This window comes from Heterocephalus glaber, unplaced genomic scaffold (assembly GCF_053883595.1).
Source record: "Heterocephalus glaber isolate CG9 unplaced genomic scaffold, H.glaber_assembly_v1.0 deba00000122, whole genome shotgun sequence".
Taxonomy (NCBI): Eukaryota; Metazoa; Chordata; class Mammalia; order Rodentia; family Bathyergidae; genus Heterocephalus; species Heterocephalus glaber.
The window spans coordinates 49,742,484-49,767,776 of NW_028258138.1; the positions used below are offsets into that span (position 1 = coordinate 49,742,484).

Here is a 25,293-nt window from a genome sequence, read left to right on the forward strand (position 1 = left end):
TCACACCCAGCATGGGGCTTATCCACATTTTCCATGCCAAACCAGTCACTGGACCAATTATTGTACCCCTAATCCAGTATCACACACCCATGAGCTCCCACCTATGAGTGGAGGAGGCTTTGGGAGGACATCTAGATGTAAGACACAACAAGGAATATAGAATTTCTGAGTCAGATGCCCCTCCACTTCAATTATGTCTGGAGACCTAGAGATAAATTTTCCAAGGAAGGAATTTGAAACAGAGTAGGCCAGTTTTTAATTTATAAGAAATTTAATTTACTTACCCATAACATCCAGGGTCACCTAGTGTTCCTTACAAGAGATGAAAATGTCTGTGGATAGGTATATTGCAGTTTCCCCCAGACTCCTTCAGTCCTCTTAACCAGAATGGGAGGTTTTGGGTTGTCTAGCCCCTTTCTGGGAATGGGGACAATCAATCCTCTGGTGCCATGAATCAGTCACGTCAGCCACCTGACACAGGGAGCAGCGTCTAGGCAATGGCCTATAACAGAAACATATGCCCAGTGCCCAATTTCCTTGCATATAAAACAACAACTCTTTCCTTGATTCGTGTCTTGGGGCCCATCTTAAATTTTTGTAATTTGCATCTAGTATCTTGGCTGACTAAAGAAATGCTCTCTCTCCTCGGATGTTGGATCTAAGTTTTAAGTATATTTATAGAAAGCTTCATCTAATTGGTAATGAAAGACATCTGAATTTTTCTTTGCCCTGTGTAACCTCTCTCACCTTTTCATATTTAGCAGGTTTCTTAATGTATCTGTTTACTTCCATAAGAACAGTCATCATTTAAGACTTCAGTTTTAGTCCAGGACTATAGTCCCAGTCTGGTTCTGTCGGAGGGACAGTAACTTCTGGGATGATTCCCTACTCTTGCTGCAGCATATTGTTCATCTGTATTATCTCCTAGCTTCTTCCAGGATTCTATATTTTTCATCTAAGGGAGAGCAAATAGCCAAGACAAATTGGACATCTCACCATGACAGGTCAAAAGCAAGGGTTAAAGTCTGAAATCCATCTGTAAACCTAATAGCATCCTCTGAAAATCAATTTAACCATTCTTTGCATTGTTGGATATCTGCCACTAAAAAAGAACCTAAACTCAAGTACTCTTGAGACCTTTCTTAGGGGCAAGCAGGATGAGTTGTGAATTGGAAAAGCAAGAAATTCCATTTGAGTATGACCTGTGGGGCTTAGAACTGTCTGAGGTGCATAAGAAAGGGGCTGTGAAGAAGTGGGTCTCTCTGGGGAGTAGCCACTGATGGAGTTTCTGAGTCTCTTGGAGAGGATGGGACTGACTTACCTGCCTAAAGCTTATAAGGAAGAGTCAATGAGTCCTTCCAGTGTTGTTTCTTTAACTCAACAGGTAAGAGAGACCTATATACCCGAGACACAGTTGGGGGAGTCTGAAGATAGGATCATCAATCTCCTCTTCAGGGGCTTACATACCATATCTCTTGGGCCTTTGGAGAGGTACAGTTTCTGATAAGGCATAAAAGCCTAAATGTGAGGGATTTCAGGCCAGTTTCCTTGTCTTTTGCAGAAAATATCTAACTGAAGACTAGTACTGTAATATAGACTAACATTCTTTACCCATTTCACACCATTTCCTAGGTTAATGGTGAGGCCTAATGGTGAGGTTGGTGGGATGGAAGTGTATTTCCTATTATGCTTCGTGGAGCCCATGGAGACAAAATAACTAGGTCTGGGTCCTTCTGAAGGCATTCCTGCAGAAAAATGGAGACTTGTTGAGCTCTGGAGTATCTTCTATGAAACTCAAATTGAGCTACCAGACATCTCTGGTGAAGTGAGTGGCACCAGTGCCACTATGACTCCTTAATGACAAGTGAAGCCCCCTACTGGCTCCATCTAACTACTTGAGAGTGTCCCTCCCATTTATGACAATCATAAAACACTTTGGTAATTATCTTTTAAGGCAGTAGAGGTAGAAGCCTATTCCTTGGCATTTAAGAAAAGTTCAAGTTCAAAAGTTCCAACTACAAAGATAGGGCCTATTATCTATTAACTAAAATACTCTGGCTCTATTTCCTCATACTCATAGCAGTGTGGGTTGACATTCATTTTCTATTCAGGCCCTCAGGCACACGTTTCTAAGTTGCCTAAATTTGTTAAGAGGAACAAGGAGGGAATTTATCCAGCTTTAGAAGGAAAGAGGGTGGGAGGACCATAAGTTCCCCAAGGAGGCCCATATGTTTCCCCAAAGTGGAGACCACTTATCTCTTATGTATAAGTGATAAAAGATTTTCTGGTGTTCATGAGAACAGATGGGAAATATGGCAGAAAGGTGAAGTGGGATGGTTCCTGAGGTTTTAGACAATGAGGCCCTAAAGCAGGTGACTCATTAACAATAGCCAGAGATAAATAAAAGGCCATTTAGGGGAAAAGCAAAATGAGATTTGGCTTGTGATGAGCACAAAAAAAGGGCAGGCTAGGGTATGTGACTATGCAAGCAGGAGACCAAGTTACTGATAGCTATTGTCCCCCAAAGAATGAGAAAGCTGAATAAAGTATTAGGAAGGACAAAAGAGGAGCAAAAGAGACACATTAAACTTTAAGTCATATGTACATGGAATCTGCATGGTATGTAGAAGGTTTTTTGTACCCAGTGGAGTCTAAAATGGCCTGTTCTGTGACTGGGTTAGCAGCAGACATCATGGGGACTCTTACCTGTCTTGACTCCTTGACTCATGCCTACAATCAGTAACCAAAAATGGGAAAGAGAAGGGAAAAAAGAAAAGTAAACTTTCCCCCAAAAAGGGGTCTTGCCTCTTAGCTTGCTCATCAAGAAATGTTACCAGAATGATGGGTCCTGGGAAATTCTTTCCAGTTTCTTGGGGTCCGAAACAAAGAATTGGATAAGACACACAGAAAAGGTAGTGGGAATGTACATTTATTGAAAGTGGAAAGTACACTATGCAGAGTGAGTGTAGGGCAATGTGTTCATTCATTACCTTGGCCAGGAGGATAATGAAAGGAGTTTTTTTTTTTTTGTATTCTAGATTGGCTTCTTTCTCATGTAAATAAGGCATTGAGGGGCCGAGGATTTAGCTCAGTGGTTCAGGCGCCTGCCGAGCAAGCACAAGTTCCTGAGTTCGATCCCTGGTACCAAAAAAAAAAAAGGCATTGAGACAGCTGTCCTATCAAAACCTCACTTGGCCTGGCATCATATTTAAACTGTCTTATCGAAGACTCACTTGAAAATAGCATTTTCTGATTGGTTCCAAGTACAGTGCTCAGGAACTGCAGTCATTTTGGATCCTAGGTTCTGTGCATGTGCCCTGGATCTTCACGACTGAAAGATTACTCCTCTTTGACAGGTTCTGCCCTATCCCTAATCTCCTATCTCAGGGATGTCAGGCAGGAAGCAGAGAGAAAGGAGGGAGGGAACTATACCTTTCCAGGCCACACCCCCAGAGCGTCACTGCCTTTGACAAAGCTTTACCTCCCAACATCACATTTAACTATAAACTTATCAGTAAACTAATCCATTGATGAGTATCATGGTTCCAATGATCCAATCACCTTCCAAAACTCCCACCTTTGGCTACATGAGGCTCTGGGGGCACATCTAGATACAAATCGTAACACCTGGACATAAAATAGAAGGCTAGGTGAGGCTAAAGTATAATTTACCTTTCTAAAATTTCAGAAACTTTCTAAGCTTCATACAAAAAAAAAAAAGATAGAATGGGTACAGTGGTACATGCCTGTAATCCCAGCACTCTGGAAGGCTGAGGCAAGATCACAAGTTCAAGGGCAGCCTAGGCAACTTAGTGAAATCCTGTCTTGAAACAAAAAATGAGCTGGACAAAGATGTAGCTCAGTTTGAAGGCCCTGGACTCAATCTCCAGTATGGGGGGGGGGGGGAGTAGGGGAGAGGTTTTTTAGCCAGCAGCATTTTGAAAATGTAATTACTTACAGAATTTCTAGAACAATATTCTAAGTAACATGTTAGAAGCTTATCTCCAATGAATGTGACCATAGGGGCTTACTAAGTGATAATCATGTCAGCCTAATTGACATCACTTAATAAAAACCAGCCGTAACTAAAATCAGTGTCTATACATACAGTGGGAGGAACCATATTGCTTACAAGAGAAGTAGATGGTTCAATTCAGGTTATTGCTCAGTGGCCAGTAATCACCTACATTTATTGGAAGAAAAGAACAGAAATCTGTGTCAGTAACTGTGGGCACAGTACTGAAATAGTAATAATTTTTCATTCACTCAACAGATATTCATTGGCATGTCTGCTATTCACACATGACAGTCAATGTCAATCAACAGCAGATTCTGGGAGTAATAGGGAAGATAAAATGACTCCCCTCATGGGAAGTAGGAGTGGACAAGATAAACACAGAAAAACAAGCATGGAGACAGAACTACAGAACAATCATGAGATTTCACAAGGAACTAAATGTCTACTTGTAAAAGTCAGTTTTTCTGTAGTCTTTAAGGTTACACTTCAATTTTCCCTCCAAAGTCTAAGCAATACTATTATGGCATTATTTTATAAGTTAAATGTATGCATAACCTACCATTTAGCAATCTGTACATTAGCATATAACCAAGAGAAACTCCTATAAAAAAGACATAGAAGAATGTTATTCACAACAGCACACAGGAACAACAGGAAAACAACCTAAATATACATTGATAGGATGGGCTAAAAAATTTGTAGTGTGCTCAAATGAATATTATCCAAGAATGAAAAATGAATACCAGCTATATGTAACAAAATGTATATATCTTAGTAACATATTATTGTGAGGAAGTAAAACCAAACGGTATATTACATATACATATGATTACACTATAAATAAGATTTAAAAAACAAAATGAATGCTACATACAAAATTCAAAAGGGGCGCTCAGACCATGAGAACAACACATAGGGAGACACAATTTATTGATACTAGTCTAACCCTTGGGCTGAGTGTGAGTTTCAGTTGTTCATTATGGGTTTTTTTTTACATTTATTACAGGTAGGGGGAAAAGAGCCAAGTTCTGCAGAGTGAAATTGGGCCAATGAAAATAGGAAAATAAATACACTCTACAGGATGAGAGTAGGTTATCATGAAAGAACACAGTAACAAAAAATTCAATGTCAACTGTCGTTCTGTATTTGCCCCTTCTCAGGATGGCATCAGGTTTAGGCCATCCATTTGAAAATCTGATTGAGTTCTCATGGGACATTCACTTGAAGGGCTTTGGAAACTGTCCTGTGCTTGGGATTTTGTAATTAACAGGTTATGCCTACTTGTCCAGTCAGCTTTGTCATTCCCTAGTCACCTGCCTCATTTCCCCCTGAAAGACACATATTCCCATAATTCTTTATGAGTTGTTGAGTAGAGGTCTCCATCTTTATATAGCTACTTCCTCCTCAAAGGGGCTACAGATCCTATCTCCGAGGGATTATTTGCTCTCCACCTACCTTGGGTTATTGTCCTCATTGGCTGGGTTGAAGAAAAAAGAATCTGTTGGGCCGGGGATTTAGCTCAGTTGTTTCACCGCCTGCTACGCAAGCGCAAAGACCCGAGTTCAATCCCCAGTACCAAAAAAAAAAAAAAAAAAAAAAATCTGTCAAAAGACAGTGAAAAAAGATTTTTTGTTCATATGAGCCACTGTTTGATGGGAGAAAGCTTGATGAATTTGTCAGGAGAGTAACATTACTATTAGGTTGGGGATGTAGAGCCTAAATATAAGAAGCATATCAGAATTCCATGCTCCTGAGGAGGAGAAAGTAAGGCAAAGAGGGACGTTAGATAAATTATAGGAAGCCTGAGAGCCATAGTATTAGCAAGATTATATACATTATGGATCTAATTAAAAACAGGAATCTCAATACAGGTGCCTGTTTATTTATCTGTACCTAGAGCATTACTAGAGTTTTTTTGAAGAGGAACCTCAGGTCTTCCAGGTGTTCACAGGAGTAGCTTTCTTCTTTGTGGTAGTATTTTTCTTCAGACAGTTCAAGTGAGGCTGGTTTATCTAGAAAAGTGACTCCAATAACAGCAGAGATTGTGCCTGTAGTGCAAGACATGACTAATAAATCTAGAGAGAAGCTGAGGAACATGATGGAATCCCAACATAGGAAACAAATGGAATCCATAAAACAGATGCAAACAGCTTTCCAGGAGATTAAAAACTCCATCGAAACTCTGCACAGCAGAATGAACCAATGTGAGGATAAAATTTCAGATATAGAAGATAAGATTGCAATTAGTGACCAGGAAAAGAAAAATTGCTTCAAAATTGCAAGCGAACATGAGAAATCAATCCAGCAGCTGCCAGATGATGCAAAGAAGAATAAAATAAGACTGACTGGAGTCAAAGAAGAAACAGGAGAGAGTGCAGATGACATAAAAAAACTGTTCACAGAAGTAATGGAAGAAAACTTCCCAAGCAAGGGAAAAGAACTTGAAATACAGATAAGTGAGGCACATAGGATACCAACTAGCCTTGATCAAAAAACTCTAAATATGCTCCATACAAGAAGCACACTTAATTCAAAAAGAAACTCATTTACTGAAAGTTAAAGGGTAGAAAACAATACTCCATGCCACAGAAACACGAAAAAAAAGCAGGAGTAGCTATCCTCTTTCTAAATCAAGTGGATTTCAACCCAACACTGATTAAGACAAAGAAGGACTCTACATCCTTATAAAGAGAACAATCCAAGGGGAAGAGATGACAATCATAAATACCTATGCACCAAACACTAGTGTACCCAACTATATAAAACAAATACTAAAGGACATGAAAAATCAAATATGAACTAATACAATAGTAGTGGGGGACGTCAATACCTCATTGTCACAAATAGATAGATCAACTAGACAAAAAACAAGCAATGAAATACTAGAACTCAATCAAATTCTTGAACAAATGAACTTAACAGATGTTTACAGAGTGTTCTACCCACAAAATCAGAATATACATTCTTTTCAGCTGCACACGGGTCTTTCTTCAAAATAGACCACATACTCCCTCATAGAACATATTTAGGTAAGTAAAAAGGACTTGAAGTTACCCCCCGTATATTATCAGACCATAGTGCAACAAAATTGCAGATCAATAGCAAAAGAAACCACAAAAACTTCATAAATACATGGAAATTGAACAACACACTTCTGAATAACCAATGAGTCACAGATGAAATTAAAGAAGAAATTAGATAGTTCCTTCAATTAAATGACAATGACAATACAACATATCCAGATCCATGGGACACAATGAAAGCAGTCTTACAAGGGAAATTCATAGCAGTGAATACCCATATTAGGAAAACAGAGCACGCCCAATTAAGCAACTGGATGCTGAACTTCAAGCTTCTAGAAAAAGAAGAGCAGGACAAACCCAAAGCTCACACAAAGGAGGAAATAATAAAGATCAGAGCAGAAATCAATTCAATGGAAACTAAGAGAATGATACAAAAAAATTAATGAAGCCAAGACTTGGTTCTTCAAAAGAATAAACAAAATTGACAAACCCTTAGCCAACCTTATCAGAAAAAGGAAAGAAAAGGCCCAAATCCATGCAATTAGGAATGAAAAGGGTGAAATTACAACAGACCCAGCAGAAATCCAGAGAATCATCAATACCTACTTTGAGAACCTATACGCCAATAAGATGGAAAACACAGAAGAAACGGACAGATTCCTAGACATGTATGAATTACCAAAGTTGAATGATGAATACCTAAAAATTCTAAACAACAAAATATCAATCAATGAAATTGAAAACATAATTAAAAACTTACCAACCAAGAAAAGCCCCAGTCCTCATGGCTTCACCGCTGAATTCTACAAAACATTTAGAGAGGAATTACTGCCACTACTGTTGAAACTCTTCAATGAAATTGAAATGGATGCAATACTCCAGAATTCATTCCTGGAAGCAAACATCACCTTGATCCCCAAAGCAGAGAAAGACCCAACTGAAAAACAGAACTGTAGGCCAATCTCACTAATGAACATAGATGCAAAAATCCTTACTAAGATACTGGCAAATAGAATGTAGAAGATCATCAATAAGATCACACACCCTGACCAAGTGGGATTCATCCCAGGGATGCAGGGATGATTCAACATACGCAAGTCAGTAAATGTAATACACTATATCAATAGAGCCAAGGACAAAAACCATATGATCATCTCAATAGATGCAGAAAAAGCATTTGACAAAATCCAACCGCATTTATGATAAATATCCTAAAAAAATTGGAATAGATGGTCTCTACCTCAATCTGAAAAAAGCCATCTATGAAAAACCAACAGCCAATATCATACTAAATGGTCAAAAACTGAAATCCTTCACACTAAAATCAGGAACAAAACAAGGATGACCACTATCACCAGTCCTGTTCAATATAGTTTTGGATTGCTTCTCGGCCTTTTGGCTAAGATCAAGTGCAACGTAGTTTTGGAAACATTAGCCATGGCATTTAGACAAGAGAAAGAAATAAAAGGAATAAAGATAGGAAATGAAGTAGTCAAATTGTCATTATTTGCAGATGACATGATACTCTATATCAAAGACCCCAAGAACTCCACCAAAAGTTTTCTAGACTTAATAACCAAATTCAGTAGAGTAGCTGGATACAAGGTCAACACACAAATATCAATAGCTTTCCTCTCCACAAAGAACAGACTCACTGAGACAGAAATAGGGCCAACAATTCCTTTCACAATAGCATCCAAAAAACTGAAATACCTAGGAATCAACCTAACAAAAGAAATCAAATACCTCTTTTCTGAAAGCTATAGCACTTTGAAAAAAGACATTGAAGAGGACATCAGAAAATGGAAAGGCATCCCTTGTTCCTTGATAGGAAGGATCCACATAGTGAAAAGGGCCATACTTCCAAAACTGCTATATAGATTCAATGCAATCCCAATTGAAATCCCACCAGCATACTTCATGGACCTTGAGAAAACAATCCAAAAATTCATTTGGAACAAGAAGAGACCCAGAATAGCAAAAGCAATTCGAGGCAATAAGGATAAGGTAGAGGGTATCACAATCCCCAATTTGAAACTGTACTACAAAGCTACTGTGATAAAATCAGCATGGTACTGGCAAAGAAACAGAACTGAGGACCAGTGGAACATATTAGAAGATGCAGAAACAACTCCAGACACCCTCAATCATCTCATCTTCGATAAAGGAGCCAAACACCCTCACTGGAGGAAAGATAGCCTCTTTAATAAATGGTGCTGGAGAAATTGGGTTTCAACTTGCCAAAGACTAAAACTGGACCTATATGTCTCCTCATGCACTAAATTAAAATCTAAATGGATTAAAGATCTAAATATTAAAACAGGAACGCTGAACCGGCTGGAACAAAGGTTAGATCGAACTCTTGAAGACATTGGTGTAGAAAAAAACTTTATGAACAAAACCTCAGTTGCCCGTGGACTAGCACAAAGAATCAACAAGTGGGATCTCTTCTTATTAAAAAGCTTCTGCACAGCAAGAGAAACCACCAGCAGTGTGAAGGGACAACCTACAATGTGGGGAAAAAATTTTTCCCAGTGGTCCCTCAGACAAAGGTCTACTATCTCGAATCTATAAAGAATTTAAAAAAAAATTAGACCTCCCAAATTTAAAGACCCAATCCAAAAATGGGCATCTGAAATGAACAGACATTTCTCACATAAAGAAGTAGAAATGGCAAATAAACATACGAAAAAATCTTCAACATCACTGGTCATTCAAGAGATGCAAATGAAAAAAACGCTGAGATTCCACCTTACCCCAGAAAGAATGGCTGCTAGCAGGAAATCAACCAATAACAAATGCTGGCAGGGCTGTGGGGAAAGGGGAACTCTGCTCCACGGCTGGTGGGAGTTTAGACTGGTGCAAGCACTGTGGAAATCAGTATGGAGATACCTCAAACAACTAGGACTGGAAGTCCCATTTGACCCAGCTATTCCCTTGCTCGATATCTTCCCCAAAGAATTAAAAGAAGCATACCACAGTGATCTATGTGCACCCATGTTCATAGCAGCACAGTTTGTAATAGCTAAAATTTGGAAACAGCACAAATGCCCATCAACTGGAGACTGGATCAAGAAAATGTGTTTTAATAAAATGGAGTACTACTCAGCCATCAAAAATGAGAAATTAGAGACATTTATTGCTAAATGGATGCACATTGAGGTGATACTCTTAAGTGAAATAAATAGGGCACACGTGTGTAAATACTGAATAGTTTCCCTAGTGTGAGAAACTGAAAGTGTAAATAAGGACTAAAAGGTATAATAGATAATGTGAAATAAGAAGAAAAGGGGCAAAGGGGAAGGAGAAGTGGGAGGGGTAGGGGAAAGGAAAGAAGGGAATGGAATTAATAGGAGAAAAATCAAAAAAAGGAAACAGTCTTTATAAATAGGGAGGGATGGAGGGGTTGAAGGGAGGGCAGGAGAAGGGGGAAAAATAAAAACCAAGCGAGTATGTAAAGGTGCATATTTCCAATGATGAATGTCATTATATTGTACACCTAAAATGTACCAATAAAAGGATATACAAAAAAAAAAACAACTCCCAGCAGCTTTCGCCAAATTTAGGCTTCACTGTGAATCAGAATACTTCTTATAAGCATATTTAAAACATGCTTTCGGGGGAAAAAAGGGAGGGAAAGGGTACATAGGGCATGGTCAAATGCTGTCGTGCCCCCCCGCCACCCCCAAATCTGGATTATTTCCTAGCTTTTGCCCGTTACACACATAGAGGTTTGTCCTGTCTCACTAACCACAGGGGCTGTTTCCTGTTTTACTGGAAACTCCTCCCTCAGGTACTGATTCATCTCCATTCCCACTGTATAGGACAGTGCTTACCAAAGACGCCAAGAAAGAATGGATTTGTAAAAAAAAAAAAGAAAAAAGAATGCATTTGTAGAAAAGAGGTGGAAAAGGGTTTTTTCGAGATGTTACTTAGACAACTTAAATGGTCACAAAACAAAAAAAATGCACTCAAACCTGGACAGATGCCTATTTTCAGAGGGTCTCAAAAGTCAGAACTGCACATTATGCTCCGCCCACTGGCGACAGACGGGAAACACTCCCTTTCTGGAAAACTGGAAGTGTCCGGTCACACCCGCGCATGCGTGTGTAGGTCATCTAACACTTCCTACATCGGGTCATCCAGTGAGAAAGCCGGGGATTTCAGGCCTTCGTATCCGGATCCTGGCCAAACCCTTGCCCCACACTCCCGCGCATGCGTCCTCAGTTGGGCCTAACTCGCTGAGGCGGGGCGAAAGGAGGATTTTCTTTTCCTTTTCTTTTGCTCCCGCCCCCTCTCCTTCCCCCACCTGCCACGTACTAGACCCGAGCTTTCGCTAGGCTTGTTGGGTCGGTGCGATTGGCCGGGCCGTGGGAGCCTGCGAACTAGGTGCGGCAGCCCCGGAAGGCCACCGAGCAGCCCGTGATCAAAGGCTTTTTGTGACGCCCAGAGCCCGGTGGCGGCTTCGCTGCACCCAGGTCAGCGGCGGCCTCGGCAAGCTGGTCCGGCCTCTGGAGCCGGAGGCGCGGTTGCTCCCCGAGTAGGCCGGGAGACAAGGAAGCGCTGAGAGCGCCTGGCTGGAACCTGCCGGGCCAGGTGAATGGGGCTGGAGGTGCAGTAAGAAGGGGCTCTAGCTGCGAGGGAGGAGGCCGGATGTGGCTGGTGCGGAACACTGCCTGCCCGGCTTGGAGCGGGGGCGTTTGAGGCTGCTAGTGCCGGGTGTGTCTGGTCTCCAGGGGTCTGACTGCCAGAGAAAGAGAGGGTCTCGAGGAGGCCTGGAGTGATTGTTGTCTTACCCATAGAAGGGCTTGGAAGTTTGGGAAGGGTGGAGAGTGGGAATAAGTCGATTGGGGTCACTGAAGAGGAACCTTGTCCTTTGGCTGTCAGTGCTTAATCAAGCGCCGTCTGGAGGCCCAGCTCGGTTTAATAGTGAAGATGATAACTTTTTAGCTTCTCAAGGCACTCTACTGAGTATTTTAAATGCACGATCTCATCTAATTACAAAGACTTATCCAAGTTTAGTTCTCACTTTGTATATGATGAAAGCCTTCGAGGACTTAAGGTCACAGTGCTAGTTGTCAAATCTTTATCATCTTGCTACAGTGCCTCTGATCAGGGAGCATTTAAGGCCCTTTGCATTCTTTTGGAATAATCGAGGGTTTATTTACTTTGGGATTTCTTGAAGGAAACTACTACTCTCTGGAGGTGCTTAAGGAGCTACCCCTGAATTTGAGCAGAGCCTTGCCTTCGGGGTTAATGGAACCAGAGGTTTGGCCACTGAGCCTAGATCCTAGTGCAGGAAGCAGGGATTTTTAAACTGTGTTCTTGGACCTGTCATTTTATTCCCAGTGCTCAAAAAAGGATTCCAGGTGGAAGATATACAAGTTAGTGGTTCAGTCTTTTCTGGACTTAAGAGGGGGCGGGGCAAGGACAAGAGAAGAAAATGCATTATGGACCTCATCAGCAGTATCTAAGAACTAGTTGTTCATACTGATCTCTATAATAGAGAAAAAGATGAGTGGATGAGATTTATCCTTGGAGGGAAAATTTTGTTGCACACTTTTGTGATACTGTGTGTTTATTCTGAGGAGATGATTATGGATACTGAAGGGACAGTCTTAGGAAAGCATTGGTTCCTCCCCATGGGGAATTTATAATGAATGAGAAACAGCAAAAGTGGATTTGCAGGCAAACATGGCAGATAAAGAGTATAAGTGACTGGAGTTTTCAGGTCCATTAGAAGTGAGAACCCACCTGCTGTCAAAAGAACAAACTATTTTGTTTACTTGATGTTGGAATTTTCTCTTAATAGTAAGTCTGATGTGGGGAGTTACTTTTACTACATAAAGAAGGTTCAGTTGTTAAGGTGTGACTTAAGAACTTCTTCAGGTCCCTTTATCAGAACCTTATATTACTCTTCATCTTTTGTGCAAGTTACAAAAACAGTTGCTTAAATACCTTCTATACGTCAGGCATTATTCTAGGTGCTGCTGGGAATAGATAATACCATCTCACTGAAGCTAAGTACTGGCCCCTATCTACATTATTGTTGTTTTACACATCCTGTAGGTAAGACAAGACAGCAAGTACATTGAAAGATTTTTATTACTCTCAGACTGTCAATGCAAACAAAATGGAGTACTTACCATCTTGTTGAAGTAATTATACTTCAGAACTTGGTACTTTCTAGGTATTCTCTAAATGATTTCTAAATGTAGAGGACAAGTTTGGCTGGAAGAGAAGATCTGGTTTTATGGAAGTTTCAGTTCATCACAGTCTACATGAGAAGTTCATTGTGAAATTGATACATGGGAAGCTAACTTTTTATTTGCATCACGACAAGCATAGCATTCAGATTATGGTACACAGTCCACTTTGTTCTGCACTGACTGTGGAGTGTTATATTTAGTTTTAATGCCCCATTTCATTAAAGAATTATTAATAAAATGTAATCTGGCCAGAAGATGAAGGAGTCTGGAATATTCATTTAGGAAATTGTTAGATGAGAGGACTAGGGTATTTATTAGACATTTGTATACAATATTCATGATACAGGATTCATGAAAACTTTTTCAAGTATTTGGAGGGTTATATGTTGGGGCACAGTGAGTGCTTTTACACATGCACAAAAAGAATAATTGGAGAGAAGTGTGATGATGTTAATTAAATAATAAATCTGAGAGAAGGAAACCAAGCTGCTCATAGTAAAGCAGGATGGTGAACCCAAAATGTGGCCAGTAGGAGGTTGTGGGACAACTTGAAGAGCCTTAAGAGATTTGCTTGGGGAAGCAGGAATTGCTACTGGAAATGTTCAGTGATTGATTATAGATTTACATACCAGGAATGTCTTGGCATTGATAAGTGACATTTAACCCATTATTTGATCCTGAGTATAAACATTATTATACAATAATAATACAGATTATTGGCGGCCTTGGAAGATATTTTGAATTTCAGATTACAAAGTTATAACGACATAATCATAATTAACAGCCTGAAATTGGGTGAAGATAAAGCCCAAGCAATGAGAAAATTATGTAGAAAACTAGTATTTAGGGGGTACTTGTTTTATTTCTTAAAGTATGAAGTCTAATTATACCCACTCTGGTTGAGGGGATGGAATATATACTAGAATAATGGACAGGCTTGGAAAGCTCTGGAGGTTATCATTCATTTGTCCTTTCTCTTGAAATTAGTGAAATAGAGTGAAATTAGAGAAAGTACTCATGAAATCTTATTTTAGGGAGAAAATTTGAGCCTGTTTTTATGTTCACACATGCTTTTCTCTTCATGGTTACCATTAAAGTTATAGGCTACTAGGATTTTGATACTAGTAACTGTTTTCCCTCATTTAACCAAACAACTGTGTTTGAAGTGCTCTTCTAGACTGTGGGAATACAGCAGTTTTATTTCTACTTTCCAGTAATAAGGTTGCTAAAAATTTCGTGAATTTTTAATATCTAATAGTATTAAATCCTTTGAAGAAAAATGAAATAGGCTAAAAAGATATTAAAGGGGGACCATTTTAAATTATTGGTGTAGGAGGGATAAATAAGGGAAAAAAGGTAAGAATTAAGAAATGATGTTAAATACTTGGTCAGGGACCAAAAGTCAGATCATGATCTTGTAGGATTTACTTTTTGAGATGGAAATCTATTGGGAGGTTTTAAGCACATTGACTTTAGATTAGAAGTGGGCAGAAGAAGAAAAGAGCAGACCAGTTAAGGAGTCTAGCAATAATTTAAGACATAAGATGATGGTGGTTTAGATCAAGTTGTTAACAGTGAAGATACTGAAGTGGTTGGATTTCAGAGATATTTTTAAAGTATTAGCAATCAGATTTATAAGCCCTTAGAAGTAGGAACCAAGGATTTTTGTTTTCACCTGCCCCTTACCTCCTTTTTATGGTAATTGAGTGGCCATTTTATTTAATGAGATGTCCATACAGTTAGTAACAGTTCTTTTAGGAACAGCCTGAAGGAAGGAATTTATCAGTAACATGGAGAAAGCTCTAAGGGAGGCAGATAGATTTTGGGGGGAATATCAGGAATTTGTATACCTGTCAAGTTAGGAATCTGAATAGTAATTTCAGACAGTTAAATTTGTGGGTAAAACAATAGGAGACGCGCGCGCGCGCGCGTGTGTGTGTGTGTGTGTGTGTGTGTTTCCTAACTTTTAACATAAATATGGTAACACTCAGGTGGACAGTGAATCACCTTTTAAGGACAGAATTTCTTACATTCTAATAGTAGCTCTATTTTCATCATTTAAGGCACATTTCCTTTTTGTTTAATCATCAAAATCATTTTTATCAGTCTTTCTCTAGAGTTAACTATATAGAACATCCTGGAGTCTACCATGAATGGACAGTTGGACCTAAGTGGGAAACTAATTATCAAAGCTCAACTTGGGGAGGATATTCGGCGAATTCCCATTCATAATGAAGATATTACTTATGATGAATTAGTATTAATGATGCAACGAGTTTTCAGAGGAAAACTTCTCAGTAATGATGAAGTTATAATAAAGTATAAAGATGAAGGTAAGAGTGCTTGTAAAGCAGTTTTTAAAATTCTTAATTATATTTGTTCATTATATCTGTTTTTTCTTGGACTTTCTTGGTACCCCCTTTATGGTAGTGGAATCACCATTTTATTTAACAGGATGTCCACATAGTTGGTATAATTCTTTCATAAATTAAAAATAGCTAAGTGATGTATTACTAGAAGGTTATGTGTTAGAATGCCTTCACATTTTTACAGGCATTTTTCTCCCCTGTCCAAAAATTCAGGCTTCCTTTTTGTTTTTTAAAAACCACGTTTTCATTTGTATTTCCCATAATGAAAGGGATGTCAGTACCAGTATGATTGAATGAAAAAAGATTATGTGGTCAACTAAGTAAGGGAAAGCTGGTTTAAACAAAGACAGTATCTTTTTTTGTAGGTATTTTCACAGCATATAGCATGCAGTTGCACGTTGTCAGTTTATATAATGCAGTGTTCCCAGACTGATTTGGCCATGAAACTTTTTATGGAGATGAATTTTATATGACAGTTTCATCCAGCATACAATGGAATTACAATAGATTATATTCATTTTCTATTTTTAAACCAGCTTTCTTTGTTAATATCTCTACTAAAATTTGCTTTTTAGGTAATAACCAATATCGTTTTTACTGCTGAAGTTATATGTACAGTCTATTTTTCTTTGGCTCTGCATTTGCCATTGCTGTTTACACCCTCCTTTAACATACTCTTAAACTCTTGGTTTTCCTTTATCACTAATAGCTGCTTCTTTGTCTCTAAGAAGATTGTCTTAAAGAAATATCAGCTACTGTAATAGAAAACTTCAGTGGTTCAGCACTGAAGAAGTCATTTATAGACCCAAGCTGTTAGGAGCTCTGTAATCTTTAATACATGACTTACAAGCTCATCTTGGCTATTGACATCCAGGAGTCAGGTGGACAAAGATAGACTATGAAGAGATTTTACTTGCTAGGCTTCAAGGTGGTGTATGCAATTTCTGCCCACATTACAATGTTCAGAACCTAGTCAGATTGGCTTTGGTAAGATGCAAATGGAAAACTGTTGTCCCTGGCTGCACAGGGACACTTTGTGCAATTATTACTTAGTACAGTTTGCTCTATGGAAAGGGAGTATAAATAAGTTGTGATCAAATAAGGCAGCCATCTAGCTATAGATAAAATTGTTCTTTCTCTTTGCAATATGTGATCTAAGGGAGGTCACTCAACTTAAGGAACTATAAAGGAGAGTAACTTTTTTCTGCTTCTTTTCTAGAATAACCTTATCTACTTATAATATGTCAGGTTTTACTTCTGTGACTTCCAAAAGTGTGCCTTAATTTGATCATTTCTCTTTCTTGACTTTACCTCACATTTTTAAGTCTTTTTTTTTTTAACTTGAGATGGTTTTCCCTGATCTCAAACTTAGCATATCTTAAACTGGCCTCGCTGACAATGTTCTCTCAATTCCCATATTTTCATTAGGGCAAGGGTCAGAAAGTTTGTTTATAATGGATCAGATAATATATATTATAGTTTTGTGAATCACATAAAGACTTTGTTTCATTCTCACAATCTTTTTTTTTTTTTAAACAACTTCTTAAAAATGTAAAAAACTGTTCCTAGTTCACTGTCCTATAGAAACAGGGATGGGGCAGTTGTGTACCATTTGTAGATCCTTAGCTTGAAGTATCCTCATTGAAATTTGTCCTCCATGTCTAGTTACCACGTTGTATTTCTTTTTCATTGAAGCTTTTGTGGTGTTGCATACCTATGATCTCAGTACTTGGGAGGCTGAGGTAGTATAATAGCAAGTTCAGGGTCAGCTTGGACTATATGGAAAAACCTTCAAAACACCCAACAACAACAAAAATTTACAAATTATTCATATTTGTGTACTATATTTTGTTGGGCACTAGAGGAGGGATAACTAAAGTAAAACTCCTACTACTGGAGATACTCTTTCTGTGGTGGGATTCAGTGAAGAAAGAAGGCAAGTTATAGGACGTTTCATTTTTTTATATCTGTACTTTGTTTTTTGTTTGTTTGTTTTTGGTACTGGGGATCAAACTCGGGTCCTTGCGCTTGCGCAGCAGGCAGTGAAACCGCTGAGCTAAATCCCCGGCCCTCTACTTTGTTTTTATAAAAATGTGTTTATGAATAAAATCCCTGAAAGTTGAACATTAGCATATGTGTTGAAGGAAGTGGGTCTGATTATAAAGAGCTAAAAACAATTACAAAGTGCTCATGTATGGCTTTTACTGCTCTCTTTCTCCAAATTCTGTCTGGTTAGTTTTAAAATAAACTATTCCTGGAGCAGCCTCTTAGCCTTGCTTTATGAAGCAACCCAACCCAACTTTATGAAGATATGCTGCAAAGACCCCTGACCAGCTCCTTATCTGTGACTGCTTTATTATTCTTGCTCTCCAGAGAACATTTTTCTCCTTAATCCTTTGAAAACTTTTAGAGCACACAATTGGTATGCTAGCTGTAGTATTCTTTATCCTTGTGATCTGGAGAATTTCAGCAGTTCTCTGTGCAAGGTGGTAGTTTTCATCTTACTATCAAAATGGTCAGTGATGGAAGACGGTCTATTGATTCATTAAACTACTCTGCAAAAAAAAGAAAAGAAAAATAGAAAATGTTTATGGGATTCTGAGTTATTGTTCTAAATGACCTTCCTTCTATTAGTGCCAATTTGTTGTATTTAGAATTAAGATTTGAACCTTGAGAATCCTTATTACTTTCATTTTTGATAGCTTTTGAAATGGAAAGATTTCATTCTAAAGCAATTTTAATATTGCTACTGTAGATCTCTTTCTAGTGACTAGTAAAAGTATACATAATATATTAATCTTAGCAAAATTGATTTTTGTATTTTTCTGAACAAATACATCTTTGCTGTTTTTAAGTTTATAGTTAGAGATTGTAATTATGCTCTACAGTTATACATTTTGGATTTTAATTTTACATATGCCCTCATTTTCTCCTGTTACAAATCTGAAACTTTTTTTCTACATTCCAGATGGAGATCTTATAACAATTTTTGATAGTTCTGACCTTTCCTTTGCAATTCAGTGTAGTAGGATACTGAAACTGACATTATTTGGTGAGTAGTAAACTTAATAATAAATTTACTATTCGTTGTACTTTTATTAAAGTTGTAGTTTATTATTCATTGTAGTTTTATTAAAAACTTCAGGTTTCTTTTTCTTTTAAAGGCTCAGAATTAAATGATAACATTCAAAAGATACTGAAGTTTTTGCATTGAAGGAGTAGTTTTAAATGCTTAAAGCTTTGTGTTTTAAGAAAGTGATAGGAGTTTAATCCAGTAAGAACAGTTAATCTAGTAAGAACAGATTTTTGAAATCAGATATAATTTAGATAGCTCTGATACAGTATTGTAGCTTTAATCTAGCTATACCAGAATTTTTTAGATTGTTTTTAGAAGATTAATAGAAAGTCAACATGTTTTTACATTCTATATTTCCTTTATTACCTTAAATAACAGTGTGAGCCACTTGTATATCTGATCAAAAATAATTGCAGGGCTCAAATTAGGAGTTCTCTAAGAGTTTATAATTATCTTCTGTAACATGGTATATTTTCTGATGAAAGCAAATATGATTAATTTTAATCTTTTAAATCTTATTTCTTATAGATCTTAATAGATTTACAAGGCAGAGGGCCTGGGGTCTTGTCTCAGCCATAGAGTACTTGCCTACCATGCACAATACCCTAGAATCAATCTTTAGTATCACAAGGAAGAAAAAAATAAAAAAGATTTGCAAGAGTTAAAGTAGTGCCACTTTCTCTGGGATGTTTTGTTTAGATTTTTTTTTTTTAATTTTGTTATACTGTACATTAGTGTTTTATAAAATAAGGTCAACTTCTGTTAATTTAATTTTATCTGTTTTACCTCCATCTAGGAAAGATAACTATCAGGCTTTAAAATGTTAACAAATACAAACTGTTTTAAAAAATGTTTTTAAAGAAAGTATCTTTTCATAATAATGAATCTAAAATTACACTATTGGCCAGGTATAAGGTAGTTTAGATTATCTAACCCACCTCTTTCCAGAAGCATTGAGGACATGCAAGATAAACTGTTATAAATAAATACATTTTTGTTAGACAACTAGGCTTGCTCAGGAAAATTGAGGAACCAAAAAATAGATGGAACTAAAAACCAAGGCCTGAATACCAAAAGCCAACACTTGGAGAGTTGTTGGTAGTCGTGGTGAAGGATTTAGTTTGTATAATGTAAGAAGTTGTCATTTGGTTTCTATGTGGTATAGGTCCTGGACCCTAGACTCTCTGTAGCCAATCTTTCAAAAGAATATTGTAGAAAGTAAATCTTTTCTTGGGCACATGAAAAGTCAAAGAAGTTTAATTATTATATCATGTGCTGTCAGGGCTTTGGGAAGTCTTTCTTAAGGACCCATAAGTACAGTCCTTAGGCTGGGCTTAAATTTAAACTATATAGTTTGGATCTTGTAAGCCTGAATATTAGCATAAAGAAAGAAAATAGATGATGTATCCTAGAGATCATTTTTTCTGGCCGCATTAGAAGAAACCAATGGATAAACAAAACTCCCAGCCCCCATATTTTTGGAGACAAAATAATGCTTTTAAATACTATAAGTCAAAGAAGAAATCATAAAGGGAATTAGAGATAATGACTTCTATGTAACAGATTTTGGAGGAGGCTAAAGTTATCCTTGGGATATTTATAGCCTTAAACACTTATCTTGTGGACTGGAAATTTGTGATTTATGTATTAAGTTCAAAAACTTCCAGAAAGGTCAGAATAAGCCCAAATACCTTAGAAGGAAAACAATGAACAGAAATGAACTTGAAGTCAGGGAGCTGGTGCAGTCAGCAATTTTTAATATGGCACAATTGGCAAGCCTCTATAGACATTAGTAGGAAAAAAGGCACAAATAAGCAATATTGGCAATGCGAAAGAGCATGACTATAAGTATAGTTGAAAGTATTTGTTATTAATACTGTGAATAACTTTAAATTTAAAAAGCAGATGACATGTACAATTTCTTTAGATAAACTTATTGTAGAAAGTGTTTCAAGAAATTGGGGGAATTGATTTCTCCAGTTAATATTAAAGAGATTGAACCAATTACTCTACCAAAAATTTAAGAAACACTTGATTCCTAATTATACAAACTATTCTGGAGAATCACCAAAGAAAATACGAACTAATTCATTTTATGGTGTTAATATTACCTTAGCATAACAAAATATGGCCTTTTCCTTTGAAAACTCAAGGAAAATGCAGACCAGTGTCACTTACAAACTTAGATACAAAATATTAAACAATAGTCACACATCATATTCAGCAGTGAGTGTTTAATGTCATTGTCAGGACTGATCGTCCAATGAGTATAAGGTGGCTTTAAGTAGGAAAATCTAATACTACTTTCCATGTAACAAAGGAGAAAACTAAACCATCTTCTCTGTATGTACAAAAAAGTGTTCATACATGAATCATATTGAACAGTCATAGCAAACTAGGAATAAAAGAAAATTCTTTAACCTTATATAAGGAATCTGTGACATGGAATAATTGGTATGTGCCCTCATCTGAAAGGATTATAAAAGGTAACTAGAATATCAAATATATATACATCAAAAAGGATAAATTGACAAGATTGTTCTAGACAATAATATAAAACATTATTAAAATATTTAAACATTATTTAGAATCAAATATTATCAAATATTGACAATATTCCCAAATATTGTTGTCTAGGAATATAAGTGCAGGGTTCTTAAATGTTCTGGTAAGATATACATCAAAGTGTTCCAGATAGAGACCACTAGGAACACACCTGTAATTGAACAAAGTTGGATTTATTAACATTACAGTAAGGAGGGATAATGGAGTGTCTCAGAATATGTTAGGAGTTTTTGTAGGTCTTGGGCTTGTGTTAAGTGACTTTGGGTAAGGTTCAAGAAGTAGGGCTATGCTCTGGATTGAATGCTATCAGGAAGTGGGAGCAAGTCTGTGATTATCTTACTAAATATTATTTAGAAAGAGGAATGAATCTTACTAAATCTTTTGTAGAAGGTGGTAAGAGTGATTTGAGGGTATAGCTGCTGTTGGTAAAATAGCAGTTACTCAAATTAGTTTGGGTAAGTGGGTGTTTGGTCATTTTGGTAGTTTGGTTAGTGTTTTTTGTTTGTCTGAGTTTTAACATGATTGTGTAATGGTCTTGATATGTCATGGTTACATTATGGTCTTATCTGATGTTCTTTGAAAATGTTTATGCTCAACAGAAGAACACCACAGCCTTCCTATGAGTATCAGGCTGGGTTCTAGCAACACTAAAGCATATCTTACAATACTAGACTAGTTACTAGCTATTGGGAGCTCCTTTTTTCCTTCTCGGATATTGGGAAAAAAACAGTACTATGCAGTAAAAAGTCAATCTAATTGATGTAGATAGAAGATGGTATTGAAGAACTTCCACACAACCGGGAGAATGTGAATTACAATAATGGATTGTTACTAAATACATTGGATTTAGTACTGGATTGTTTTCTAAAATCAATCCATACTGGATTGTTTTCTAAAAGCTTATATTGGCGATGTAGTATTTGAAACATATATAACAGAATCTCCCTGAACCTTTTTTTCATATAGCTGTTCTTTTGTAATTATATGCTTCTGAAGTTTGTATATATGTGTATATATAGGAATGAATATTTAGCAGTTGATAAAGCATTTTCATTTATAAACTGCTACATTGGGGTTTGTGTTCAGATCTTTGTGTCATTTTTTTCTTCTTTTTTAAAATCTAAAGTAGTGATAGTCTTTGTTGATAAATGAAGGGTATCACTTTTTCTTTAGTAAACTGAAAGTCATTTGGACAAAATGGGTGATTAAATCAGGTAATGTGGCCTTGATTTTAGTACTGGGGATCAAACTCAGTACCTTGTGTTGTGAGGTAGACATGGCACCACCGCGCTTAATCCCCTTGTGGCCTTGATTTTAAAAACTAAATAGCCAATAATTATTAAGTAATTTTTTATTTTGTTGCTTATTTACTGCCTCTGAAAACAAATGATGTGAAGGACAGTGCTGATATAGATTTGTAAGTTTTGCATATGTATTTTTAATAGATTATTTTTTAGATCAGGTATTTTAGTTAGCTTTTTTTAAATCAAAAGTAGGCAAGAAGGATAATAAGTCCGTCAGTCATGTTGTATTTTAACATTATGTAGAGAATAAAGTTTTTGTATTTCAAGAATGTTAAATACTGTAAAATATAATTAGGAAGTTATAGAATTTCTATTAAAAGTAATATAATTAAATTTAATTTCTATTAAAATAGAGCTTTCAGTATATCTTGTTTTCTTCTAATAAACTTTTTTACTAGTAAATTCATAAACCTTAGGTCTGACATCAAGAAAGACTGATGAATTTCTTTTTACAAAAAAGTAAGTTATTAGGAATAAAAAATTCTTTTAGCAGTTATTTAGGTGTCGATAGATATCTTGTCTGATTTTGATTTTGTTTCACTTTTTAAAGGTATGGTATTTTTTCTTATTGCACATTATTCTGTTGATATACTTATTCAAGAATATGTCCTTCAAATTTTAAGCAAACTAATACTTTTATTTCAGTTAATGGCCAGCCAAGACCGCTTGAATCAAGTCAGGTGAAATATCTCCGTCGAGAACTGGTAGAACTTCGAAATAAAGTGAATCGTTTGCTAGATAGCTTGGAACCACCTGGAGAACCAGGACCTTCCACCAGTATTCCTGAAAATGGTAAACTCTGAGTCCATTTCAGTGTGATTTATTGTTTTTATCACTTAGCAGATCTTTTTTAAAAACTCATTTGGTAGGAGTAGGATGGCAGCCTCAGTGTCACTGGTTCTTATTGCCTCAGACTCTACTACTGTTCATGTGTATGTTCCCAAACTTGGCTATTCATCAACATTACTGGGAGGGTGTGTTAAACCAATTCCAGGATCACGTCAGCTCTATTGGCAGGTAGTGCTTTATGGAGTACTCTGCGCGTTGCTCTATCACTGAGCTTATACTATATCCCTTTTGTTGTCTTCCTGTCATTTACTTGAAGTTTAAAGCTCCATTTGCCACTATTTCCTTCTTCCTCTCTTTTAGGCATGTGAAATTAAGGTTAATGGTAAATTCTGGGTTATTGATTAGTAATTTATACTTCTGCTTCTGTTTCAGAATATATTTGATACTGAAATACTTGACCACCTTTATGGTGAAAGCTTTTATGTTTCAGGTCTAAGCAGGTTATTCTGAATTCTATCTTTCCAAACAAAACACTCAGCTTTTAGATCAGGATCTAAAAGAACTTCAGAACATTTTCCCAGAAGAATTACTTTCAATAATTATATGCTAACATCATTTGCATATAATTTCAGAGAATACAGTCATCAATTGAATATTATGAAATATAGATCAGAATTAATCTCTCATAAGAAAAGAACATAAATACATCAGAAAAACCCTACATCAGACCCTGAAAGCAATCGAGAAAACAAAACTGCCAGTCAGACATCAGTACTGTTTAGCACCTTTTGGCTCTCACTGACAAGCATGTGGCCACTGTGGTTTTCAGTGCTCTATCTGCAGTTGTTTTTAGACACTTGTGTTCTATGAGGCATGTGATATGTGAACCTGTAGCTGGTAAATTGATCTGTTGGTATAGCTGTACAGCTATAGAACAAGTAGTTGGCTAGTGGTCATACAATGTTTCCTGATAGATTTAATTTGATAATTGTAAAGAGACGTAGGTAGTAGTAGTGGTGTGTTAGTGGTGTGTGGGGGAATATTTGTAAGATTGGTATGATATACTTTGCAGTATTGGGATTACAGGAAGGAAATTGGTGAGGAAGATAGATAACTGGTAGACATATTTTAAAGAAGTACTTATAAGCATTCCCCCACCCCAGATTTACAAAATGTTAGGAATAAAATAACAGCTGCTGCCAGTGTGTGCTAAGGCTGCTTATTCTTAGTACTTACACTTTATTTATAAGATTAGTTTTGTAATGACCACATGAACAGTCTGATGTTCATTTACTTGCTTAGTAGCAAAAAAATTGCTAATAATTATCTGTTGAGTAAATGGTTCTTTTTGTCTACTTTTTTTTAAAGAAAACATTTCTGAAGCCTTTATTTACGAAAGCTTTAAAAACAAATAATACCTTCTGTTTTGCAAACAATATTTTGCTTAAAAAGGACCACCCAGCTACAGCATTGTCATACAATGAATAAGAATGTACAAGAGAAACAAACTACTGTTGCTAACATCTGGAGATTTGCTAATATTACTGATTGAAATGTAGGTAACACATTATAACTTGTAATCCCTCATTTCAGGAAAGAGTTAATGATTAGCAAGTCTTCCTACACATGCTGTGGTCTGGTCACATATTCTGCATGGCTAAATATTTCACAGTCTCTTTTGTCACTATATATTAAATAGATTGCAAAGATATACACAAAAACAATAAGCAAGCATTAAACTCAGGTAATTTTATTAGAAAATATACCTAAAGCCTTGCTATCTTTGGACTTTAATGAAATTGATTTGTGTAATCAACAAATCAAGAGCATAAGTATGGAAACAGTGATGGAATAAAAATACAAGGGATGTGTGCTATCATAAAATAACTAGTTTCAATATCTTGAATGCCAGTTCCTGGCAGATACTAAATATCCAATCA

At 36.8% G+C, this 25,293-nt stretch overlaps 1 protein-coding gene and 1 long non-coding RNA gene across 6 annotated transcripts in view; one reads left to right on the forward strand and one right to left on the reverse strand.

The window, feature by feature from the left end:
* Window positions 1–2,913: 2,913 nt before the first annotated feature.
* On the reverse strand, window positions 2,914–11,208 carry LOC106010517 (uncharacterized). Its single transcript, XR_015452504.1, has 5 exons — window positions 11,019–11,208; window positions 7,802–7,844; window positions 4,578–4,619; window positions 4,133–4,183; window positions 2,914–3,138 (listed from the first exon to the last, which is right to left on the reverse strand). It is a non-coding gene; the product is annotated as an uncharacterized LOC106010517 (long non-coding RNA).
* Tfg (trafficking from ER to golgi regulator) overlaps window positions 11,147–25,293 on the forward strand; it is a 42,477-nt gene continuing 28,330 nt past the window's right edge. For 3 of the 5 annotated variants that reach the window (XM_004857979.4, XM_004857981.4, XM_013077093.3), the window contains exons 1-4: window positions 11,147–11,637; window positions 15,357–15,583; window positions 18,588–18,671; window positions 23,210–23,356. In XM_004857979.4, coding sequence (XP_004858036.1) covers window positions 15,400–15,583; window positions 18,588–18,671; window positions 23,210–23,356 — 415 coding nt within the window. In that variant the 5' untranslated portion in view covers window positions 11,147–11,637; window positions 15,357–15,399. The remainder of the gene's footprint in view (window positions 11,638–15,356; window positions 15,584–18,587; window positions 18,672–23,209; window positions 23,357–25,293) is intronic. The other 2 variants (XM_087214493.1, XM_004857980.4) reach the window with 2 other exon arrangements.